We start from the raw sequence: 19,919 nt of genomic DNA, 5'->3' as shown, positions 1-19,919 counted from the left end.
GTACAGTACATACTGCACGTGGAGGAAAGGTACAGACTGATGATTGATTTGGTATGCTTCTGACCTGACGGTGTTAATTAAGTAAAAGTTCTGTAATCAAATACAATTAATTAAACATAATTTCTCCTTTTTCCTGGTGACATGAGCAAATAACATAAATATGCCATACAATTTGTTGAACTTGCACAAAAGGGCAAAAAAATGAAAGATTGGACACTTTAGTAGTTTGTCAATACAGAGAATGCGCATGATTAGTCGGCTAAACTATTAAACACTTGTACCCTTGCTTGCCAGTCAGCATCTGAAACACTAGTTGGTTGAACTGATAATTGATATCTTATTAATGCATAACACTGTTAAACTGTTTGGTTTAAGGACCTCGGCACACAGCCATCATCGCACCATGCTCACGCTTGAGTGTTGCAATCTGGCACAATGAAAAATGGGACAAATGAAAAGAAGGTTGTATGTAGTCTGTCAGGATAAACTGACAAATAGACTCAACAGACTTGAGAGTCTCCATACCAACTATCATGATATCTGGTATTATTTGAACATAATTATATCACTGAATTTACATCTAATTACCTAATTTGTTTAGTGTTTCAGCTAAAAGTCATGCTCCTGTTAACCAGCAGTTCAAAGTTTTATTTGTCACATGCTGAGGTTCAATATACAGTAGGCAGAGCTGAAATTGAACTATGGAGCAGAACAGACTGAAAAAAAATTCTTCCATGTTATAAAAATAGTTCATAAGGGGGAAGATAGCACGCAAACAGGCTGTTTTTCTACAATATCATTATTGTTATCTATTTATTTAGTAGAATGTAAAAAAAAAAAGGACAAAAATGTAGCACTTGCTGCAACATGTATTTGTCTATGGTAAACATTGCTCAATAAAAATAAGTGGCAAAAAAATATATTGCATACGGTGAAAAATGTATGATACGATATGTGATATTTCATATTATCAAGGCAAGGATCCTGATGGTAACACAGCTAAAGTTAGTCACACCTACTGTTTATAACATAGATTACCCTCAGACTCAGTCTGAAGAGATGACACAGCTCAGTTTTGTCTATTGACTAGTCAAATGGTCCAAATTTAAATTTCCAATTTAATCAGGAAAGCAGAGATTAGTCATCAGGAACAACCATGGTGGATGGATTGAGAGGTTTCACAGGCCTGGCTTTAGATGTCTCCCGCCATGATAAACAAGATAAAACAAGCAGCTGTTGTGTCCGATGCTAATCCTTAATCTACCTGATATTGTGTGGTCTGATCCTGGCATATGTAAACAAGATTATGAATCTGTTCAGTGTGTGCCAGTTTTCCTCCAGTTTTATACCTGACCTAGTATTGCCTTCTTTGAAATGAGAAACCAGCTTCTACAAGGAAAAATGCCCTCAGTCCAACATTTTACATTCCTCTCTCAGGACAAATTACTGTCGGATTGCACACTGGGCCTTTAAAAACCACTGGACCAGTTGCCAAATTGAACTCCTGCTGTCAAGGGAGTGGGGATTGTGTATGTGAGGATGTGTGAGTTTGTGTGTCCTTTAATCTGTGGGAGGGAAGTGGCTGGTTTGTGTGTGAGGATGATCTGGCTCCCCTCACTCACGTTGTAAGCAGAAAACAGTGACGAATACGACCCCTGACATATGCAAATGTCTACTAATTCACATTAGCTAGGCAGAGCATGTGTATGTGTGTGTGACAGTGAGTGTATGTGTGTGTGTCTGCATGTGAGTCCAGTTAAAACCTGAGAAAAAAAAAATCTCAAAATGTTGACTTAACATAAAATGAAATGAAAGAAATGCATAATGGATTTTAATAGATCATTAAAAGCATGTGTCATGTAAGAAAAAAAAGAGAAAATGGTCATAGTTGCCATGATGACATTGATTTACCGCACAAGAAAACATTCCCCCTTAAAAGTAACCTAGCTGCGGGTTGCACAGTTGTTAACTGGTAAAAAGACAAAAATAATTATTTCATCCATTCTCCACCTTTCTGGCAGTTTCTTACTGTGATGATGATTTACACAGGATACATGACAGTCTGTTACATCTGGAGCTTGTGCTGTTTGTTTCGTAACCTTTCAAACAAGTCGCAACACAATGGTGTGTACGCAGCACAGGAGCTCTACACCTCCAAAATGCGTTATTAGAGAGACACAACATGGTAATAATGAAGTCATACCTAAAAGTACGGTACACATTTTAAATTTAAAAATTACAGTGAACTGTGGAGAGCTCAAATTCAGGCAGCAAATCTATATGTAAGATAAGCAAGAAGTTGTGAGTAGGCTATGTGTTGTGAGTAAAGCGCAGCTGCTGCTCAACCGTTACATCTGTTACTTTCTAAGATGCATGTCTGAACTGTTTGTCTTGTTAATTAGAAAGTGCGATAATGCAACTGCTATGGTCCGTGCAAAATGTAAACATTACGTATTAACTAATGCACCAAGTTAAAGGAACTATTTACAGCATTTAGTTCTCTCCAAGCAAAGAGATTCTGTAAGTGAATCAAATCCAATCAAATCAGGAATTGAATCAAATTGAATTAAGCCTTTGTGAATGGAAATTGAATCAACTCTCAAATCTGTGCAAAAACCCACGCCATAGGGTGTGCGTGTGTGTGTGCATGATGGGAGGCGAACTTACTTGGATCAGACTTGGAGAACGTGTCTCTGTCCAGGAGGTTTCTGAAAAACAAGAAAACAAAGAGACACGTTGACATAAAAATTAATTGCACAGCTGTCCCACTTCAACAAAGAAAGTGAGAACTAGAAAGTTATTACATCATTAAACCTTGCCTAATTAGCTCTCTCACTACCCTGACAACTTGTTTACCCATAATCCTCTCCTGACATGATTAACAAAAGCTATTCCATCCAGTCTCTGCAGCAACATTAAACAGACTGTAAAATTGAGCTTAAAGTGGGGCCCATTTATATTTCAAACATACAGGGAAAACAGCAGAAGAGACGACCTATTTTCCACTTTTTTGCGCTCCCTGGGTGCCAGCAACAACAGAGGAAGTTGCCATCAAATTTACATGACACTCTGGTCTTCGCTCTTTGCATGGGGAGGGATAAATGCGCCGAAGATTCCCACTGCAGAGCAGATGCTCGGCGCCAGTGAGGTGCTCCACGCTTAAACAGCTCTGAAGGAATTAAATATGCACACAAAGACGACAAGCCACAGCTGCCTGAGACGAAAAAGAGAGGAGCAGCGCAGGCTCTGGAAAGGGAGACCCGGCCGGTTACGTCAGTGCTGGTGGGCCTTTGTGGTTTTAACTCTGTGTCATTTGTGTACAGTGTCCAGGTCTCAGGAGGAGGGAGCCAGAAGGACAGGGACAAGCCCAACAACACCCAAAGGGACAGAAGTGAACCTCTCACTCACTCAGCTTGTACTCCTGCCAAACCCTACATTAAAACCACATAAAGCTTTCATAGAGCTATAACCCAGAAAGACTAAATAATATGAGTGACAGGGCCGTCAGCAGCAAGACGAGCAGGATTCATTACCCATCCTAAAATCTGGCCCTGTAGAACTGAAATTATTTCACAGGACATCTTAACGTAACAAATGTAAAATCTGAAGCTGTACTCAAATATCTAATATAACAACCATAAACCATGAGATTGATGTTGATTTAATACAATTCACTGCAACAACACTCTGACCTACAGCTTCAACAACAACACAGAGCTCAATGATCACACAACGTCTCTGAAACTGTGTTTACCAGAGCTGTTGTCTTGAATTGTGCTGCTGTGTGTCCTCTGCGTCCAACTCAGTATGTTTTTGTTTACTTTACTTCATTCTCATTCAGCCTCCAATTCACAAACAAGACTGGACCAAAACCTAGTTTATAACCAGACTGCCTTATCCATATATATAATTCTGACATAATCTGACAAAGTTACCAAACACTGAGCTGTGATTTCAGAACTCAGACAGAAAGTTAGAAGACTGGAGTCACTTTGTTTCTTCTTTAAAGTTATTTTTTAGACTTCTGTCTATTGTGAGAGATAGAGAAGGAAAAATTTGAGCGACAGAGAAAAAAAGACACCACATAGCAAAGGTCATAGGCTGAACTTAAACCCATGCTGCCAGGTCAAAGCTAAACAACATGCACTCCACCAGGGCACACGTTCACAGTGTGTCCTTTCATGTCTTTCACAAAGAGCGGTCTTCATCTGGGACTGAAACCCACTTTGATTTACGCTCAGCTTCAAAACATAACTTTTATTAGATGCAGGTCTAACTTCCTCCCTTTGATATGTAGAGTTGATCAGGGACCTCCGTAATTAGAGAAATGCCACTGCTGATGGGTCCAGACAAAAACGGTCAAACTCCAGCTACTACCCATGATGCATAGCAGCTTTGTGACAAGAAGTCATACAGTATACGAAGGACAATTTCAGTTGATCATGCAAATATCAGTAGGACTGACTTAAAAGCCATGAGGGACACATGTTTTAGGACTGCTACCACAACCCAAAGACCTGTGTGAATATTTTATATCTACTGTCTGTATTGATGGTGTGATTTCATTGCAATACTATAACATACATGACAGTACAAGCTCTGTTTCCACTAAAAGGTAAAAAAAAAAAAAAAGGTCAAAATTGTATTTACATTTCATTGACTAAAACTGCATTACAACACATTCAACTACTAGCGTATCAGTGCATTAAACCTGTTGAAGCTCCGCTTTCATAGACTTCAATGGGGCAGAGTGGAATTGTGTTTTTGAATTTACCATATTTTGGTTTGCATCACACTGAGCGTGTTGATGGAACAGGAAGAAATGAGTCTGAAGTTTATGCCATAAATTTGAGTTTACTTCAGCCATTATGCTCCATGGAGAAGAAATAAGAGCGACTTATCCCTACACGAGCGACTTTGTGTTCAGTATTACTTGAAGCTGTAATAATCACAGCAGCATGACTTTGTCCATATTGTTGTATTGCTGCTGACAAAGAGAGAGCGAGAGAGGGACGGTGTGGGAGAGTGGGGAGGGAAGCTCCTGCTATCATGCTAGCTGCAGGGTGAGCGCTCTGTCGCCCGTCCTGTCCTGCATGACAAGCAGTGAGTGTCTAGGAGCCGTTGATGGTTAGTGATGTATCTAGATCAGGCACTTGTGTTGTGCTGATCCCTGTGTGGCCCAGATGGTAAAACACCACGCTCTGCTGCCTCGCTGTCAGGGCACGCCCATCGGCCATCCCCAGCTCTGAAACCTTAAATAAATGATAATAAGCGATGGAATTGGGGCTAGACATATCAGGGCCTGTGCTTTATGACTGGCGGAAAGTCTGAGTGATTGTGTAGGAGTGAGAAGTGGGCGACTTTACCTGCCAAATGGGATAAATGTCCAATAAAAGCAATACTGTACTCTGTTGGCTCACTGAGGAGTATGAGTGGAGCCAGGGAACAAGATGTAGCGAAGGAGGGATGAAGAAAAAAAGGGAGTTTAAGGAATGTATGAGAGACAGCACGCAACTGAACATGTGTGTGTGCAGTTATGATGTGCACACTCCTATACAGTATGGATATGGTAACCTCCTCTCTGATTCATGTGCACCCGAGGGCTTCCACCTGGCCCTGATAGAGACAGGCAACTCTTTGAAAAGCCCTTTCCATCCACGGGCAGCCCTGAGAATGTCTGGGCGGCTGGAGCAGAGTGCCTCATCGTTCATCAAACATTTATGAGAGCAGTCCCTCCTCGACACCAGAATTACATTTGAAATCCCACCAGTTACATCACAGCCGCCTAAACATGGCAGCAGAGGCTTTAAATACCTGTATTTGAGGGAGCGCAGGGGAGGAGAGGGATGCCCTTCTGTGAGAGAAATTGAGATGAAGTTTTCCAAGATGCGAATCACTTCCTCTTTTCATATACACTTATTCTATATTCCCATAACAAATTCCTCACAGTTTTATATTTAGCATTTTCTTGAATTCATTAATAAATTATTTTTGTTAAAAACTCCAAGCCATGTGTAGTCTCCACCTTTTGTCCAGTTCCTGGAACACGGGACATGACACCACCAAGACCACCAATATTTGTGTACTGTATAATTTTTCAGCAGATGTCAAATTTAAGGAGCTGAGACAGTGAGGTGCAGTACACAGAGAAGAAAATACTTTACAGTAAAGACTCAAAAAGTGTCCTTGTCATATCACAAATTTTAGCCTTAAGGAATCCTCGAAGGTGAAGCATGTCTTTGTTTAGATCATATTTTTGATTGTCTTGTAACACATTTGTGTTGTTCTGTTATGTTCACATAAACCACCAAGTCTTTGTCTCTGTACAACTTAATCTAGTTTGTGATCTCAGAGAAGCTGTTAATGCATTTTTCTTGTGTTCAAGTGATCAATTAATTGATCTATGGCTAATCATTTCCAATCTGATGTTAAGTTGTTTCCGGCTCCAACTCAGACAGCGATGCAAAAACCTCTTAACGGGGAACCCCACAATCAATCCAGCAACACATGACTGACATTTTTAACACTGAATTAACTTCACTATATCAGTCATCAACACTTGCTTTAACCAGTGACCACCGTTCAGCTTCCCCCGAATAAATTCACACATGCTACAAGATGGATTTAGAGTGCATACATTTTTTGCCTGGGTGGCTCCGATGGGATTGGTAGCTTTGACCCTGGTCGGGTTAGTGCCGGCTCACTGAACTTGACTGGAGCACGAGTAGCAAGAAAACGTTCTCAGCAAGAAAACCTCCTCACCATCTTGTTTCTTAAAAGTCAGAAAGCTCAGTCACTCCCACGGTGTAACCTCGCGTAAGAACACAAGCTTGACATTCAGCCCTCCGAGCCATTGTGCAGGTTTGTTTACTGTTAGTTCAGTGGCGGTTGTCTGTGGAGCTATAACCCAGCTAATCAAGAGGCCCCCACTGTGAATGAAGGCGCAGTAATGAACAGCACAATGGCTTCCTACTGGGGGGGGGATAACACCAGATCAATAAGGTCAATTGAGTCTGAAGACAACTCTGGGCTTTTCTGATCAATCCACCTTTGAAGTACCTTAGACACACTCCTAACTCTCAACGATTTTCCCAGATTCTCTGTGTTTGTACGCATCCTTAGGGGGAAGTGATGTGCATCCAATAATGAACAAAGGGAATCCACCTTTCCTGGGGGAAAGTCAACACCATCAGCAGTCCACGAGCATTTCACGACAGAGAAAAGGCATTTTAAGTTATTTTGATTGCAGGAGCAGTCAACAGTCTCTCCACACTGATGAATTGACACACCTGTACCGCTTCATCCATTCCTGTCTTAGACATTGTGGATCAGGCCTCCACTGAAAGTGTGTAGGGCTTCACTGTCAACTGAAAGTGTGTAGGGCTACAGAGTCCCATTTTAAACTTCTTTGGAGTCTTCACGATATAGATTTCTGGATATTCAAAACATCATCAAGATTGATTATTCTCATCACTTAATCTCTTCAACGCTGCTAAAGTTCTACTTCTTTTTTAAGCGGGAGTTGTTGAGTTTACTTCCATCAGAATTTCAGTGTACGAAAACAGCCAGTGTCGATATTAGACGAATGTGACATAATTACTACTACTACTACTTAACTCGGGTGAAAGAATAACAACAGTGGCAGTACAGATTAGTGGCCGGTGTGCTTTTAAAATGAGCAGTTTGATTCTTGTGTCGGATGTTGCGCTCGCGACTCTTTTAGTGATGATGCTCTGGCCATTCAAACACTCAAATCTCAATCGCCAATACACAATCAGATCGCCGATCGGCACAAGCCTAGCATATATGCATCCTGTGTCATGTAATTGTATTATTTCGTTCATTAACGCTAACCTAATAGCCAACATAGTAATTACGTCACATTCGTCTAATATCGATACTCAATGTTTTCGTTCACTTCCGTTATGGCTTTTGTCGTTGTGTTTTGGCTTTTGTTGTTGTATTGCGGCTTTTGTCATTGTGTTGCAGCTTATGTCGTTGTATTGTGGCTTTTGCCGTTGTGTTATGGCTTATGTCGTTGAGTTGTGGCTTATGCCGTTGTGTTGTGGCTTTTGCCGTTGTGTTGTGGCTTTTGCCGTTGTGTTGTGGCTTATGTCGTTGAGTTGTGGCTTTTGCCGTTGTGTTGTGGCTTATGTCGTTGAGGTGTGGCTTATGTCGTATTGTGGTTTTTGTCGTGTTGTGGCTTATGTTGTTCTGTTGCTGCTTTTGTCGTTGTGTTGCGGCTTATGTTGTTGTGTTGTGGCTTTTGTCGTTGTGTTGTGGCTTATGTCGTTCTGTTGCTGCTTTTGTCATTGTGTTGTGACATATGTCATTGTACTGCGGCTTTAGTTGTTGTCTGAGACGTCTCGACAACCGTAGACCATTGCTGAGCAATTGCAAATCGTGTTTACATGAATTTATACAGAACAGTGTTTGCAGTGTGCAGACGATCTGCAGTTAGTCACTGTGTTAGATGTCCTAAACTGATAAAGAGAAGACTACTCTTTCTTTACCTTCTTTAATTTTGTCTGCACACTCAACAAACTCCACAGTCATAGGAAACATGTAGGTGACCTCCATCAAGGACGGTGTATCGTTAAAAAATTTGTAATGACTATCTGTAACAAATAACTTGACTTTGATACTTCCGTTTGCCTCACGAGCATCACAATGAACAACAGAGTACCTGTCACTGTGATAGCCTGTAAAATCTGTTTGTATTTTAAAACCACTGTGCAGTGCCAAATGCATGAATCTGCATTTTGAATGTGAATGTATTGTACCTGCATTTTGATGTAGGTTTTGAAAAAAGCCTGGAGATACTGCAGACTTCAGCACCTGCCTTGGCTCAAACTTCATATCATGCAGCTGTTCACATATCTGAGGCTGTATTCCAGGTTTTCTTCTCTGTCAGGATGTTTTCATTTAACAGAACATCTGGAAATGTAGTGAACAATCATTAGTTTCTCATTTCAAGGATATATTATCATTCCCTACTGATTATGTATTTCAGGCGGTACCATTTCATCTATATACTGTAATTTTGTGAATTAAACCAAAAAGTAAATCAAATCCAATATTTTTACATAATGTCTCTGTCAAATGCTCTGTGAGGTTGTTGAGACTGACGTTGGCCTTGCACTACTAGAAGCTACATTTTGTATCCTACAGTGTAGTCTAGACAGAGACAGAGCATCTATTGTCCAGTCATCAAATCTGGTAATAGTCTCTCAACATCTAAGATCACAGACCAACCACAGCCACTATAAATGCACTACAAAAATACATACCCAATATTAACTGAAAAGCTTTATGGACTTTGACTTTAAATACTGTATCTTATAATCTTAAGTATTTGCTGCTTCCTCTTAAAGTTACATAGTCATGGATTTGTCTCCAAAATATCCCCCTCAAAAATCACAGATTTAGCTCAGTGTAAAGGCATCAAACACTAAATCAGTATGATGTTTTCAAATCTGTCCACGGCAATCACAGAGATGGAGGAGAGCGGCTGTGCAAAAAGATGAAAGCAGAGGAACAGAGTGGGCAGGAGGTAAGGTGGTTAGTAATGTGATGGAGCCATGTCGGTGGTAACCAAGTGAAGCTACTGTGGCTGGCTGGTGCCTTAATTAGGCTAAATGACTCCCTTAAAAACTCATTAATGCAGCCACTCACCATGACCCCTACTGGGCCTCCTGCGATTTGGACCTGCCACCTGAGACCAACTTGATCTGTTGGTTTAATGCTCTTCGCTCTGTTTCACCTAAATGGCGCTGAATTTGTACGACCAAGAACCCAGCAGGGAGCGAAGCTGCAAGGCGAAGCAGCACTGAGAGGATGAAGTGGAGGGCCAACAGGAAAAGCCAGTCTAGTCAAGTTTTATTCTATGTACATAGTTTCATTAAAGTTGATGGAACCTTAGGTTGCACTTTAGTTATTAGCAAACTAATGAGATCATTTAAGTTGAATCTTCTAACTCGTGAAGAGGAGGAAAGAGAACGTGTTGCCTGTGCAGACGGTTTCGTAATTACACAGGGGGTACACGCTATATTTAGACTGGAAACATATCATAGTTATATATGATCACTTATCCAGCGACTATACACAAACAGCAGATTCAGGACAACCATGTCTGACAAGTGACAACACACAATAAATGAGTATACTGCGTACCCAGTGCACTACATTTAAGTCTACTGATTGAAATATCCCATATGAGACAGCAAGTGTAATCCTGTGTCCAACAACTAATAGAAACAAGCAACAGACCAGGAAAAAACAACCTTAATTAAAATGTTTGTGATAACATTTTAATAACAGCTCTAACACTTTTGTTCAAGACCATCACAGAACACATTTCGTGCATTCAACCATCATAGGAACGGGAGCTGACTGTCAATGTGACTTGTTGTGAACGCATACTCTGTGTTCATGCATCCTCCTTTTATTCTTCACATCAGAAAAGTAATAGTGGTTCTTAGATATGAGGATGAGCTCATTAGCAATCATACATGGTAATTACTAATTAAGAAAGACTTAAAATTGTTGGCAGCAGCAGCAAGAGACAACCAGCTGTCTGATCTCTGCAACTACAGCATATGGTCAACTGCTATTTAACGTCTTTAAGATACAGTGGGGACCAGCTGGATCATAACCTTCATAAACATAGAAAGCATCTGATGATCCCGGGAAATTAAGAAAATGGATGGATGGATTTTAGATTTTGAGTAAAATAAACCTATAAACTGTGTAAGTGTAAGAATGAAATTCAGTCAAAGACCCACTGCAGGCTTTGATTCTGGCATATTTCCTATCAGGTATTTCAGGTAAGTTTCTGGGTGAGCAGCGCTTGGCAAAGCTGTGATCCCAGCAGGCACGCAGCTTCAGTAGACCTTGATAGCTGCGTATCTGTAGGTTGTGAAGTCAGGTGACTAAAACTGTAAATTCACACCTAATTTGGTGCAGAATATGGAGAACAGCTGATGTTGATATTAAGTGAAATCATGTCCCCACCATTTTCATTTACATTAAATACCAACATTCTAATCAAGACGGGAGCACAATAATCATTTCCTACCAAAATTTTAAGTCTGTGTCCTACTCTAGAGACATCACAGTCCAGTTTTAAGGAAGCGCAACATCTCTGACAGAGAAACTTAAGTTGACACCTTCCACTTACTGTATAGGCTCAATCAGAGTAAAACACAGACAGACATGATCCCAATGGCTGTATAGGGAGACATCTTAATAATGTTTTTTGTCAAACATGAACCAGAAGTAAAATCCTCTGTAGCAACGACAAGTAAATTGAAATAATAATCAACAGACCAACTGAGAGACGAAAATTACTAGTTGCACCCACTAGTACTGAGGATGACTCCACTGTGACCCTGTCAGGCAGAAATGTATGTGTCCGTGAGTCCGTGACCGTGTTATTGAAGTAACACTGCAGCAACACGTTTGTGTACTCAACTGAAACAGAAGAAACATGGGCAGAGGATTCCTTCTCTCTCTTCTCTGTCTCTTTCTTCACCTTCCTGGCGTAAAGTGCAACATCGGCTGTGACACATCGACCGGCCTCTCAGCAGGTCAGCGTCCAGCTTCAATACAGCCACATCGCAACACGTCAATTCTTCAACAGGATACACTTCCTACCTTTGTAACCCAAAGGTCACGGCTATCTTTCACTGTGGACCATTTAGACGAGAGGACAAACACACAGCAACATGAACGCTATATAACGTCTTTTTACACAACCATCCTCTGATAATGCAGCTTGAGGCCTGCTCAGATCATATCCGTGTGCAAAACTAGTGATGGAGAGTGATAGGCATTCATACGGCTGCATACTGCTGCAGCAGACTGCAGGATTTACTTCTCACTGATGGACAATATCGGACTTGAGTTAATCAATCTGTCACTTCTTCTGCTTGGCTACACATGCGATGAGTCCGGCGATGGTTTAGATTTATTGAGTGAACAGGGGCTTTTACTAGACGATGGGATCTATCCAGACCAAAAGCTTCAATAGCTCTGTCGACACGCAGACACACCAAAGTGGGAAATTCACACCACCCACCAGCTCGGGGCCTCTAAGTTTTGTGTTGGTGAAGCTGTTGAAGCTACCAAGTCTGAGGTGGCTAAAAAAAAACAACACTTTTTATGATTATTTCTGTTTAAAAACATAATAAAATGCAATGATTCAGCAATAGATGTGTCTGTCAGGGAGAGTATAGCTGTGATTTGATGACACGATGGATGAAAACTTGTGAGCAGTGATATCCAGGATAAATTATAGGAGTATCAGACCTTTACACCGAACACAACATGTGAAACTTCATCAAAGCTTTGTACCTTTTGACGGACTAATTGATCTACTGACTGACAGATAATTGACACAAACTTATTTTGTTCAGTTTCAGTCATCTTTAAAGCAAATCTGTCCGACATCTGATCATTTCCCCTCCTCACTTGCAATTACTATGCAATTCATATATCAATATGACAATTGGAAGATTGGAGATTTCACAGCCAGAAGGCTTCAGGATGCAATGGGGGGTTCATGTTCTATAGACAGCATGATGAAACCATTAAGGAGAAAGTAATCATTACTTGCATAATTGCAGCTCTTATGCAGACAGTTTAAGATAATAATAATAAGATACAACTTATTAATTTAAGAGAAACAGGCAGAAAAGCAGTGCCCACACTTATTCAATCTGTAAATGACTGATTCAAGTTCAAGATCTAAGTTGAAACAATAAGAAGTACTGAACAAGGTCGTGACAACAATCAGAGTGACAACAGCAAGTGTTTTGAGCTGTACTCTGTAGATCGCAAAATTACCAACAAAGGTAAGATCACAATGTACAAACACAGTTGGATTATAACGTCTGAACACATGGTACAGTTGTATAACACCACACGGGAAAATACAGATGGCCACACGGGCACTAAGACTGACAGCTCACTGTCTCTCATGCTCAAGTTGGAGGCACTTTCAGTGTGTTACGTGTTAGTTTCAATTTGGTCAAACTTGAATTTTTGAAACGTGACAGCTCTAGTGTACCGACACTCCCTGGAGTGGGCTACACCTCCACAGTCCTGCTGGAGCAGAGCACAGAGATGATTCTCAGCTTTCAGGATGCTCCAATGATTTAGTATTGTAACAGTGAGGAGAGCACAAAGAGAAAAAGAGATGGGTCGGAGTAAAAAGGTAAAGGACACAGAAATATCCTGATTCTTGTTCTCTTGGATTTTCTCATTACGGTCCCTTTCATGAGTCGGTTCACAATACGTACATCCGTCTCTATTCTATAAATATATAGTGTGGCAGTCATTTTTTGTGTTGATTGGGGAATGGATAGAAAAGTTGGTGGTGAAAAGTGGTGCGAGCATGCAAATGAATTAATTTAATTAACCACAAAAAGCAGGTGAATTGTTGTGAATTTCTCGCAGTGCCAGCAGAGGGCACTAAAACAAAATGCAAATGTACCTTAAAGGGATAGTTCAACATTTTGGCAAATTGTCCAATTGCCATAATCCCTGTAGTTTTAGGAGTAGGTTTGTTACCTCGAATTGTCGGTGTAAGCTATTCTTAGAAACGGCGGAGCAGAGCCACGAACTGCTCAGAGCTACGCTACGGAGGCTAATAGGATTTCTTAGTTTCCCTCATCAACTCATCAAATACACAATCCAACAACTCCAAAATACTCTGGTGGACAAGTTGTGACCTGCACATTCACCACGCTATGAGATAATAACGGAACGTTACGAGTCAGCGTTGTTTTCGAGGTAAATTCATGCAAAACTGCTGATGTGCATTCCCGTCTGCGGCAGTTTTTCGGCAAGCAGTCTCTGCATTTACCTCGAAAACAATAATGTTGTTATTGTTGTTAATGTTCCGTTATTATCTCATAGTGTGGTGAATGTGCGGGTCACAACTTGTCCACAAGAGCGTTTTGGAGTTGTTGGATTGTGTATTTGATGAGTTTGATGAGGGAAACCAAGAAATTCAATGAGCCTCTGTAGCATAGTAGCTCTGAGCAGCTTGTGGCTCTGCTCCGCCGTTCTAAAAATAGCAATGAGCCAATTTGCCAAAATGTTGATTAACAGGAAAATAAGAACAATATAATTTTGTGAGATTGCAGTTAAATATGTATGAACTAACAATGTATGGAAAACATTCTCTAACTCTAATGAGGTATACTCTTCAAATCAATCAAATGCATCAAGTGACATTGCTTGTCACTGGGCCTTGCGTCTTTGCCTTGGACAGACAACGTCTCATAGATGTTTAGAAATTGAACTGTGCTGTTACATTCAAGACTGGACTTTCCAGCACCACTTAAGCCAACATTGTGAAGGAAATTTTCTCCCAGGGAGAAATCAAAGACCCTCTTAACATAAGATTTCCAAATCCCGCAGGTACTCGCTTCAAAAGGGGGAAATCCCACAGCTTGCACTTGTTCTGCACTCACAGCATCTGCACTCATCGGTGACCCACAGTGGTCACAGATGCACTCCAAGGCCTTCAGCTGCTCTTCAACACACTGTCAGCACCTGCGTAGTGAGACACTTGCTCCAAGGGGAATTACCCCCGCTGTGTAGCATGAGCGCAAAATGAAAAAGGTCTAGAGTCTAGACCTCTGTGTGCTTGATGCAAAATAACCTGTTGTCATTCTGAATACTAGAATTACTATGACATATCACCTTACATTTAGACTTGTACTATCTGGTACACACTGACTTTTCCCAACAGCCCAGTTTGTAATGCATGCTCTCTGGTGCAAATAGTTGTCCTATCACATAATGAAACTCATCCAGAATGTCACTCTTTATCACACCTGAAATATCTGAAAAACTTGAATCAAAAAAACATCTGTCGTCTCTCTACACAGTTTCTTATCCATGTACCTAAAGCTGTTGCAGTGTAATACAACTATCCTGCCAATCTTACCAAAGGCAGATGAAATATTAGCACCCTAACACCTCCCGGTGTGGGGTCAACATCACTATAATTGCTGTAAATGCTCCATGTTGTAAGTTTAAGCTGTTGCTTGTAAACTTTGGTCCCTCAGGCGACCAGCATTCCCTGTTAGGACATTTCTGGGAAGGTAAATTTCACTTCCATACACACTAATCCTCAGGTTGAAATAGCAAATAACAGATCAGAAGTTGTACACTCACCCCTAACCCTTGCAACAATACATGGCATTAACTCCTCAGTGGATGTGTCTATTGAAACTGCTCTTTGTAGTTTACTGGTCCTTTGTAATTTTGTCCATCACAGGCTATTTAAAGGCACTAACAGAAACAGTGCATTACTTAGCCCCTCACAACTCCATTACAACCATTAAACATACACATTTGCCACTTCACTGCCCATCCATCAGTTTTCCATAACTACATATTCCCTCTCACAGCCATGTGCACGTGATCGTACATAATGCCTGCATGTATGAGAAGAGCATTTTGTGAGAAAGCACGGATGACTCACGACTCCTGAGAGCTTTTCTTGAAAACAGCATTTTGTTTTCTTCATGGTGGCCTCCTCAATTTGGATGAAACATCTTTACTGGCACTGATCTCAAAATTGCCGTCATCATCATCATTAGACCTTAAGCAGCTTGGTCTCCTGTAGCTGATTCCAGGTCAGAGGAAACATGGACTTATGTAGTTTTCAGTTAATAACAGAAAGAGAAAACTCACCCTAACCCAACAGAGCTAAATAACTGAGGTAATATGACGAATCTTAGCAATACTTTGACATTTATATTTTGATATAAATTATATTGTTTCCTCACATTATATCAGATGGTATTTGAGGATGATTCTAAGAGCTTGTCTTGTTGATTAGAAACTAAGCAGCAACTATTATAATCGATTAATAGCTTGACTTTTACTGTTCCAAACACTCTGATTCCAGCCAATCAAATGTGAAGCCCACTTAAGTATGACTGCAACTAATGAATGATGATGAAATTTTATTATTTGAATTAATATCATATGAGTTATGGGTTGACATAATAGCATTTAAATTGTGAATATTGACTGCCACCGTTTCACAATGTGTAAGTATTCAAATTGATTATTGTATCCAACAAACAGTTAAAAACAGAAATATATTTATTCTATAAGGAATTAAATATCAGGCTTGACTTTTTGGTGCTGGCAACAATTCCATGGCAACCAGGTTAACCATGCAGTGGTGAAACCCATGTGATGCAGTCTTATCAGCTCATATCCCGTGGTTGTTTTTTGTTAAGATTTACAATCAAAGAAATATCTGAACATTTTGGGGAATTTTTGTTTGAAAATTACTTGAAAGACTGATCGAAGGCGTTGCTGTGAAATGTTCTGCAATATACGTACATTTTCGGGTTTAATGAACACTGTGGAATTTTATTGCATTCACTCTCACTGGATCTCATCTTATATTTAGACTTCTGGGAGATTATGGCAAAAAGATGTTGGAAATGAAACCAAATGAGGGAATATATTTTGGGAGAACAATGTTCATCCCTCCAGATAACTGTAGTATTTATGTCAGCAACAGTCAAGTACAGATAAGTTCATCAAATAATCAGCAGTAACAATTTAGCAAAAACATTCAGTTGCCTCTGCTTCCTTATCAGGATGTTCTGCTTTTCTTCAACCAGGGGTCCAAGACACAACTGCAATGTTTTACACTAGGATGTCATTTATGGGTAAAATTCTCAGCTCTCACAGACAAGAATAGATATCATTGATGGAAAATTGTAAAAGTTATGAAAAAAAAAAAAATCTGATAAACACTTTAATACTGGAAAATATCTTCTTCCTCACACTGGAGAAGCTGCAACCAGAGAAGAGAACTGACTAAATTCATAAAAATATCATATTCAGCTCCTACATTCTCTCTTGACTAACTAATCAAGCTGCTACAGATAGATAGATAGATAGATAGATAGATAGATAGATAGATAGATAGATAGATAGATAGATAGATAGATAGATAGATAGATAGATAGATAGATAGATAGATAGATAGTCATATGACAAAAAAAGAGTAAAGTTTGCAATTTAACAAATAAGCTGTGTAGGAAAGTCCCTCTGTCACACCCCCTTACTCTCTCCGCCAACAGTCCCTCTACTATCAGTGGACAGGAGCAGGGAAGCTGTTGCAGTTGTAAAATTGCTGTGAACAGACTGCTCGTGCGTGCTTCATCCACTCTCTGTGAGGAAAACATCCTCAGAAAAAAACAAAAAAAAAAAAAACATTAATTTCACAATATTACATCAAATGTTTACATAAACTGCTACATCCCTGCGTGTGGCAGCTGTGTATGTCAAAGCGACCATACCGTGGAAACATGTCAACTCTGATCTCCATCCACCGGCAAACTATTGCCCACAGACGCAAACATTCAGCCGTGTTTCCCTTCACCTCTCCAGATAATGTGATTCCTGATCCACAGCGGTGACACTAAGACAACACTGACCTTGTCAAAGAGACGCATTCAGGGCTAAAATACAATCAATGACGGTCAACAACTGTGTCTCACAATAAAAGTGCGTTTGCGATCCGCTCTCCATCCAGCGCAGTAACCGACAGTTTACGCTCCCTGCCATGTGTCCAATGTCAAAATAATGTGGATAATTTCACTCTGATAAACATCTCCTCAGTGTCTTGAAGTGCAGCAGACAGTTTGGCAGTTTTTACTCACCTACAAGAAACCGTGAGTTCAACTTTGGTGGCAGGTATCGCAGCGGTGAAAGGGTCTGCGTCCCCAATACACGCCATATTCATCGAGCTGCTTGCTTGGTCGATCACAAATCGCCCCGTATCCAGCGCCTTGACGGCGGCATGAGAGGAACCGAGAGAGGAGGTGGAGGGGCTGGATGGATGGATGAACGAGAAGCCCCTGCGACGAAGAGACAAAGAGCCGTTTGATCTCTGGAGGCGAGAAGCGCCGGAGAGGGGAAACACGGACGCGGAGCTGCAGCGCGTCGGAGTCGCGTCTCTGTGCGCCTCGGTGCTCCGGAGGAGAGGGGACGGTTGTGAAGGGGCGGGAACACACACACACACACACACACACACACACACACACACACACACACACTTGTAAGGACCAAATGTCTTGACAAAGATAATGCACTCTCTCTAGCTTCAGCTTAGGGCTTTGGGCTCTGGTTTGATTCTGGATCATTTGGGGGCATAAAGTGACGGGGGCAGCCTCTGTGCTGTGTAATAATATGTCAAATTTGGCTGAAAGCAGCAGTTGCCCACAATGTTAGCCACGTTAGCCGCTCTAAGAGGCTGTTGGCATAAATTCCAGTCACAAAAATAACAATATATTGTTTTTTGTCATGAGTATGGTCAATTAAAACCACTTGCTAGCTATTCATCTGATGGGTAAAACACAAAAATATTTTAAAAATATTATATCCTAAAATAAATCTGAGAAAGTAAAGAAAAAATATTTTTTACCTTTATCTCAGACCAGATCTTCTCCAGAAGAGCTAATTGTGGCCATTTTGGTTTTGGACAGTCGCCGAACGTCTCTGCAGTCGCACAACTTGGCTAAGCTAGGCTAGGCTATAGTTGAAAACTTCTTATTTGTAACATTTTAAATATTTTTTCATTGAGACAGAAGAGTCTTAAGAAAAGGAAGTTCAATTCTTTGGGATTTCAAACAGGCTATTGTAGGTTAATAGATTTTTAGAGAAGTCAACTTAGCATAGCTACAACTCATGAAAGCTAGGGCTATAGGGACTTAATATGGAAACCCTCAGCTCTTACAATGGTTTCAAGTTAACATTTAGATTTAGAGGTGTGAGAAGTTTTGATTTCTAGTTGTGGGTCAGGTTAAATTAAGGTAAATAGGCTAGGCTTTTGAGCATACTGTAGCTGTAGCTAAAATCTGGTTAATGCTTCTGCACTTGGTGCAGATGCATAAGGTTCCAGGTTGTGGTAAACCTCCAGGAAATTAATGGAAGCCAATACAGACTCTTTACAAGTGTAAAACCAGTCATTGTTTACTTTGCAGGTTCAATATTGAACCTGCAATTGAGTAGAGGATTTGCAGAAGAGGATGGACTTCTGACAGCTGATGAATCAAGAAGTAGTCATACTCAGACTTCATTAATTACTTTGCTGCAGCTTAAAAGGATAGTTCACCCAAAATCCAAATTGCACTCATTATCTCCTCACCCTCATGTCGACTTAGGGCTGGGAGAAGTTTCAGAGTTATCCGTGGCTTCTCTGAGTTACAGGGGGTCTCGGTGTAGCAGTGCATGTCCATATAACGGTTGCAAATGGATACCACTTTTCTTCGTAACAAAAAGACACACCAAAAAACATCCAAATACCATAGTGCTTGTTTTTTGTTTTTTGGTGTGTCTTTTGGTGTGCCCCGCCGTAACTCAGAGAAGCCACGGATAACTCTGAAACTTCTCCCAGCCCTTAGTCGACATGAGGGTGAGTAGATAATGAGTGAAATTTAAATTTTGAGTGAACTATCCCTTTAAATTCATGCATTTTAACACTTTTTTTATAATAAGTTCACTCAAAATTGAAATTTCACTCATTATCTACTCACCCTCATGTCGACTAAGGGCTCCGGTCGTTGGCTAATGCTGCGTTCCAGGCAGGCTTTTGAAATCATAAGTTACGGCTTCAAGTCACGACTTACGACTTTGTAGCGTTCCAGGCAACCCGCAACTCGCGTTTCTCCGACCTGTTGCCTGTGAAAGTGCACTGTAACGGCCACTCGTGACTTCCGACCCGTGAACTTGCACCAGATCGAACTGGTACGACTTCACAGGTCGGAAAACACGAGTTACGGGCTGCCCTGAACGCACCATAATTCTTGTCAGCCGACAGGGTTAGCAGTCCCCGCCCTCGTCATGGATCTATTGGTCCTCGTCCCTAGGTC

At 40.8% G+C, this 19,919-nt stretch overlaps 1 protein-coding gene across 2 annotated transcripts in view; it reads right to left on the bottom strand.

The window, feature by feature from the left end:
• The window catches only part of LOC146985564 (copine-8-like), a 65,890-nt gene extending 47,855 nt beyond the window's left edge, over positions 1-18,035 (bottom strand). The window contains exons 1-2 of one of the 2 annotated variants that reach the window (XM_085778634.1): positions 17,709-18,035; positions 2,668-2,708 (exon numbers count right to left, since the gene is read on the bottom strand). In XM_085778634.1, coding sequence (XP_085634760.1) covers positions 2,668-2,708; positions 17,709-17,791 — 124 coding nt within the window. In that variant the 5' untranslated portion in view covers positions 17,792-18,035. The remainder of the gene's footprint in view (positions 1-2,667; positions 2,709-17,708) is intronic. The other variant, XM_085778635.1, reaches the window with a different exon arrangement.
• Between the last annotated feature and the right edge of the window lie 1,884 nt (positions 18,036-19,919).

Source organism: Trachurus japonicus, chromosome 6, assembly GCF_045865225.1.
Source record: "Trachurus japonicus isolate A0001 chromosome 6, Traja_1.0".
In the NCBI taxonomy this organism is placed as follows: domain Eukaryota; kingdom Metazoa; phylum Chordata; class Actinopteri; order Carangiformes; family Carangidae; genus Trachurus; species Trachurus japonicus.
This window is presented reverse-complemented; position numbering and strand designations above follow the sequence as displayed.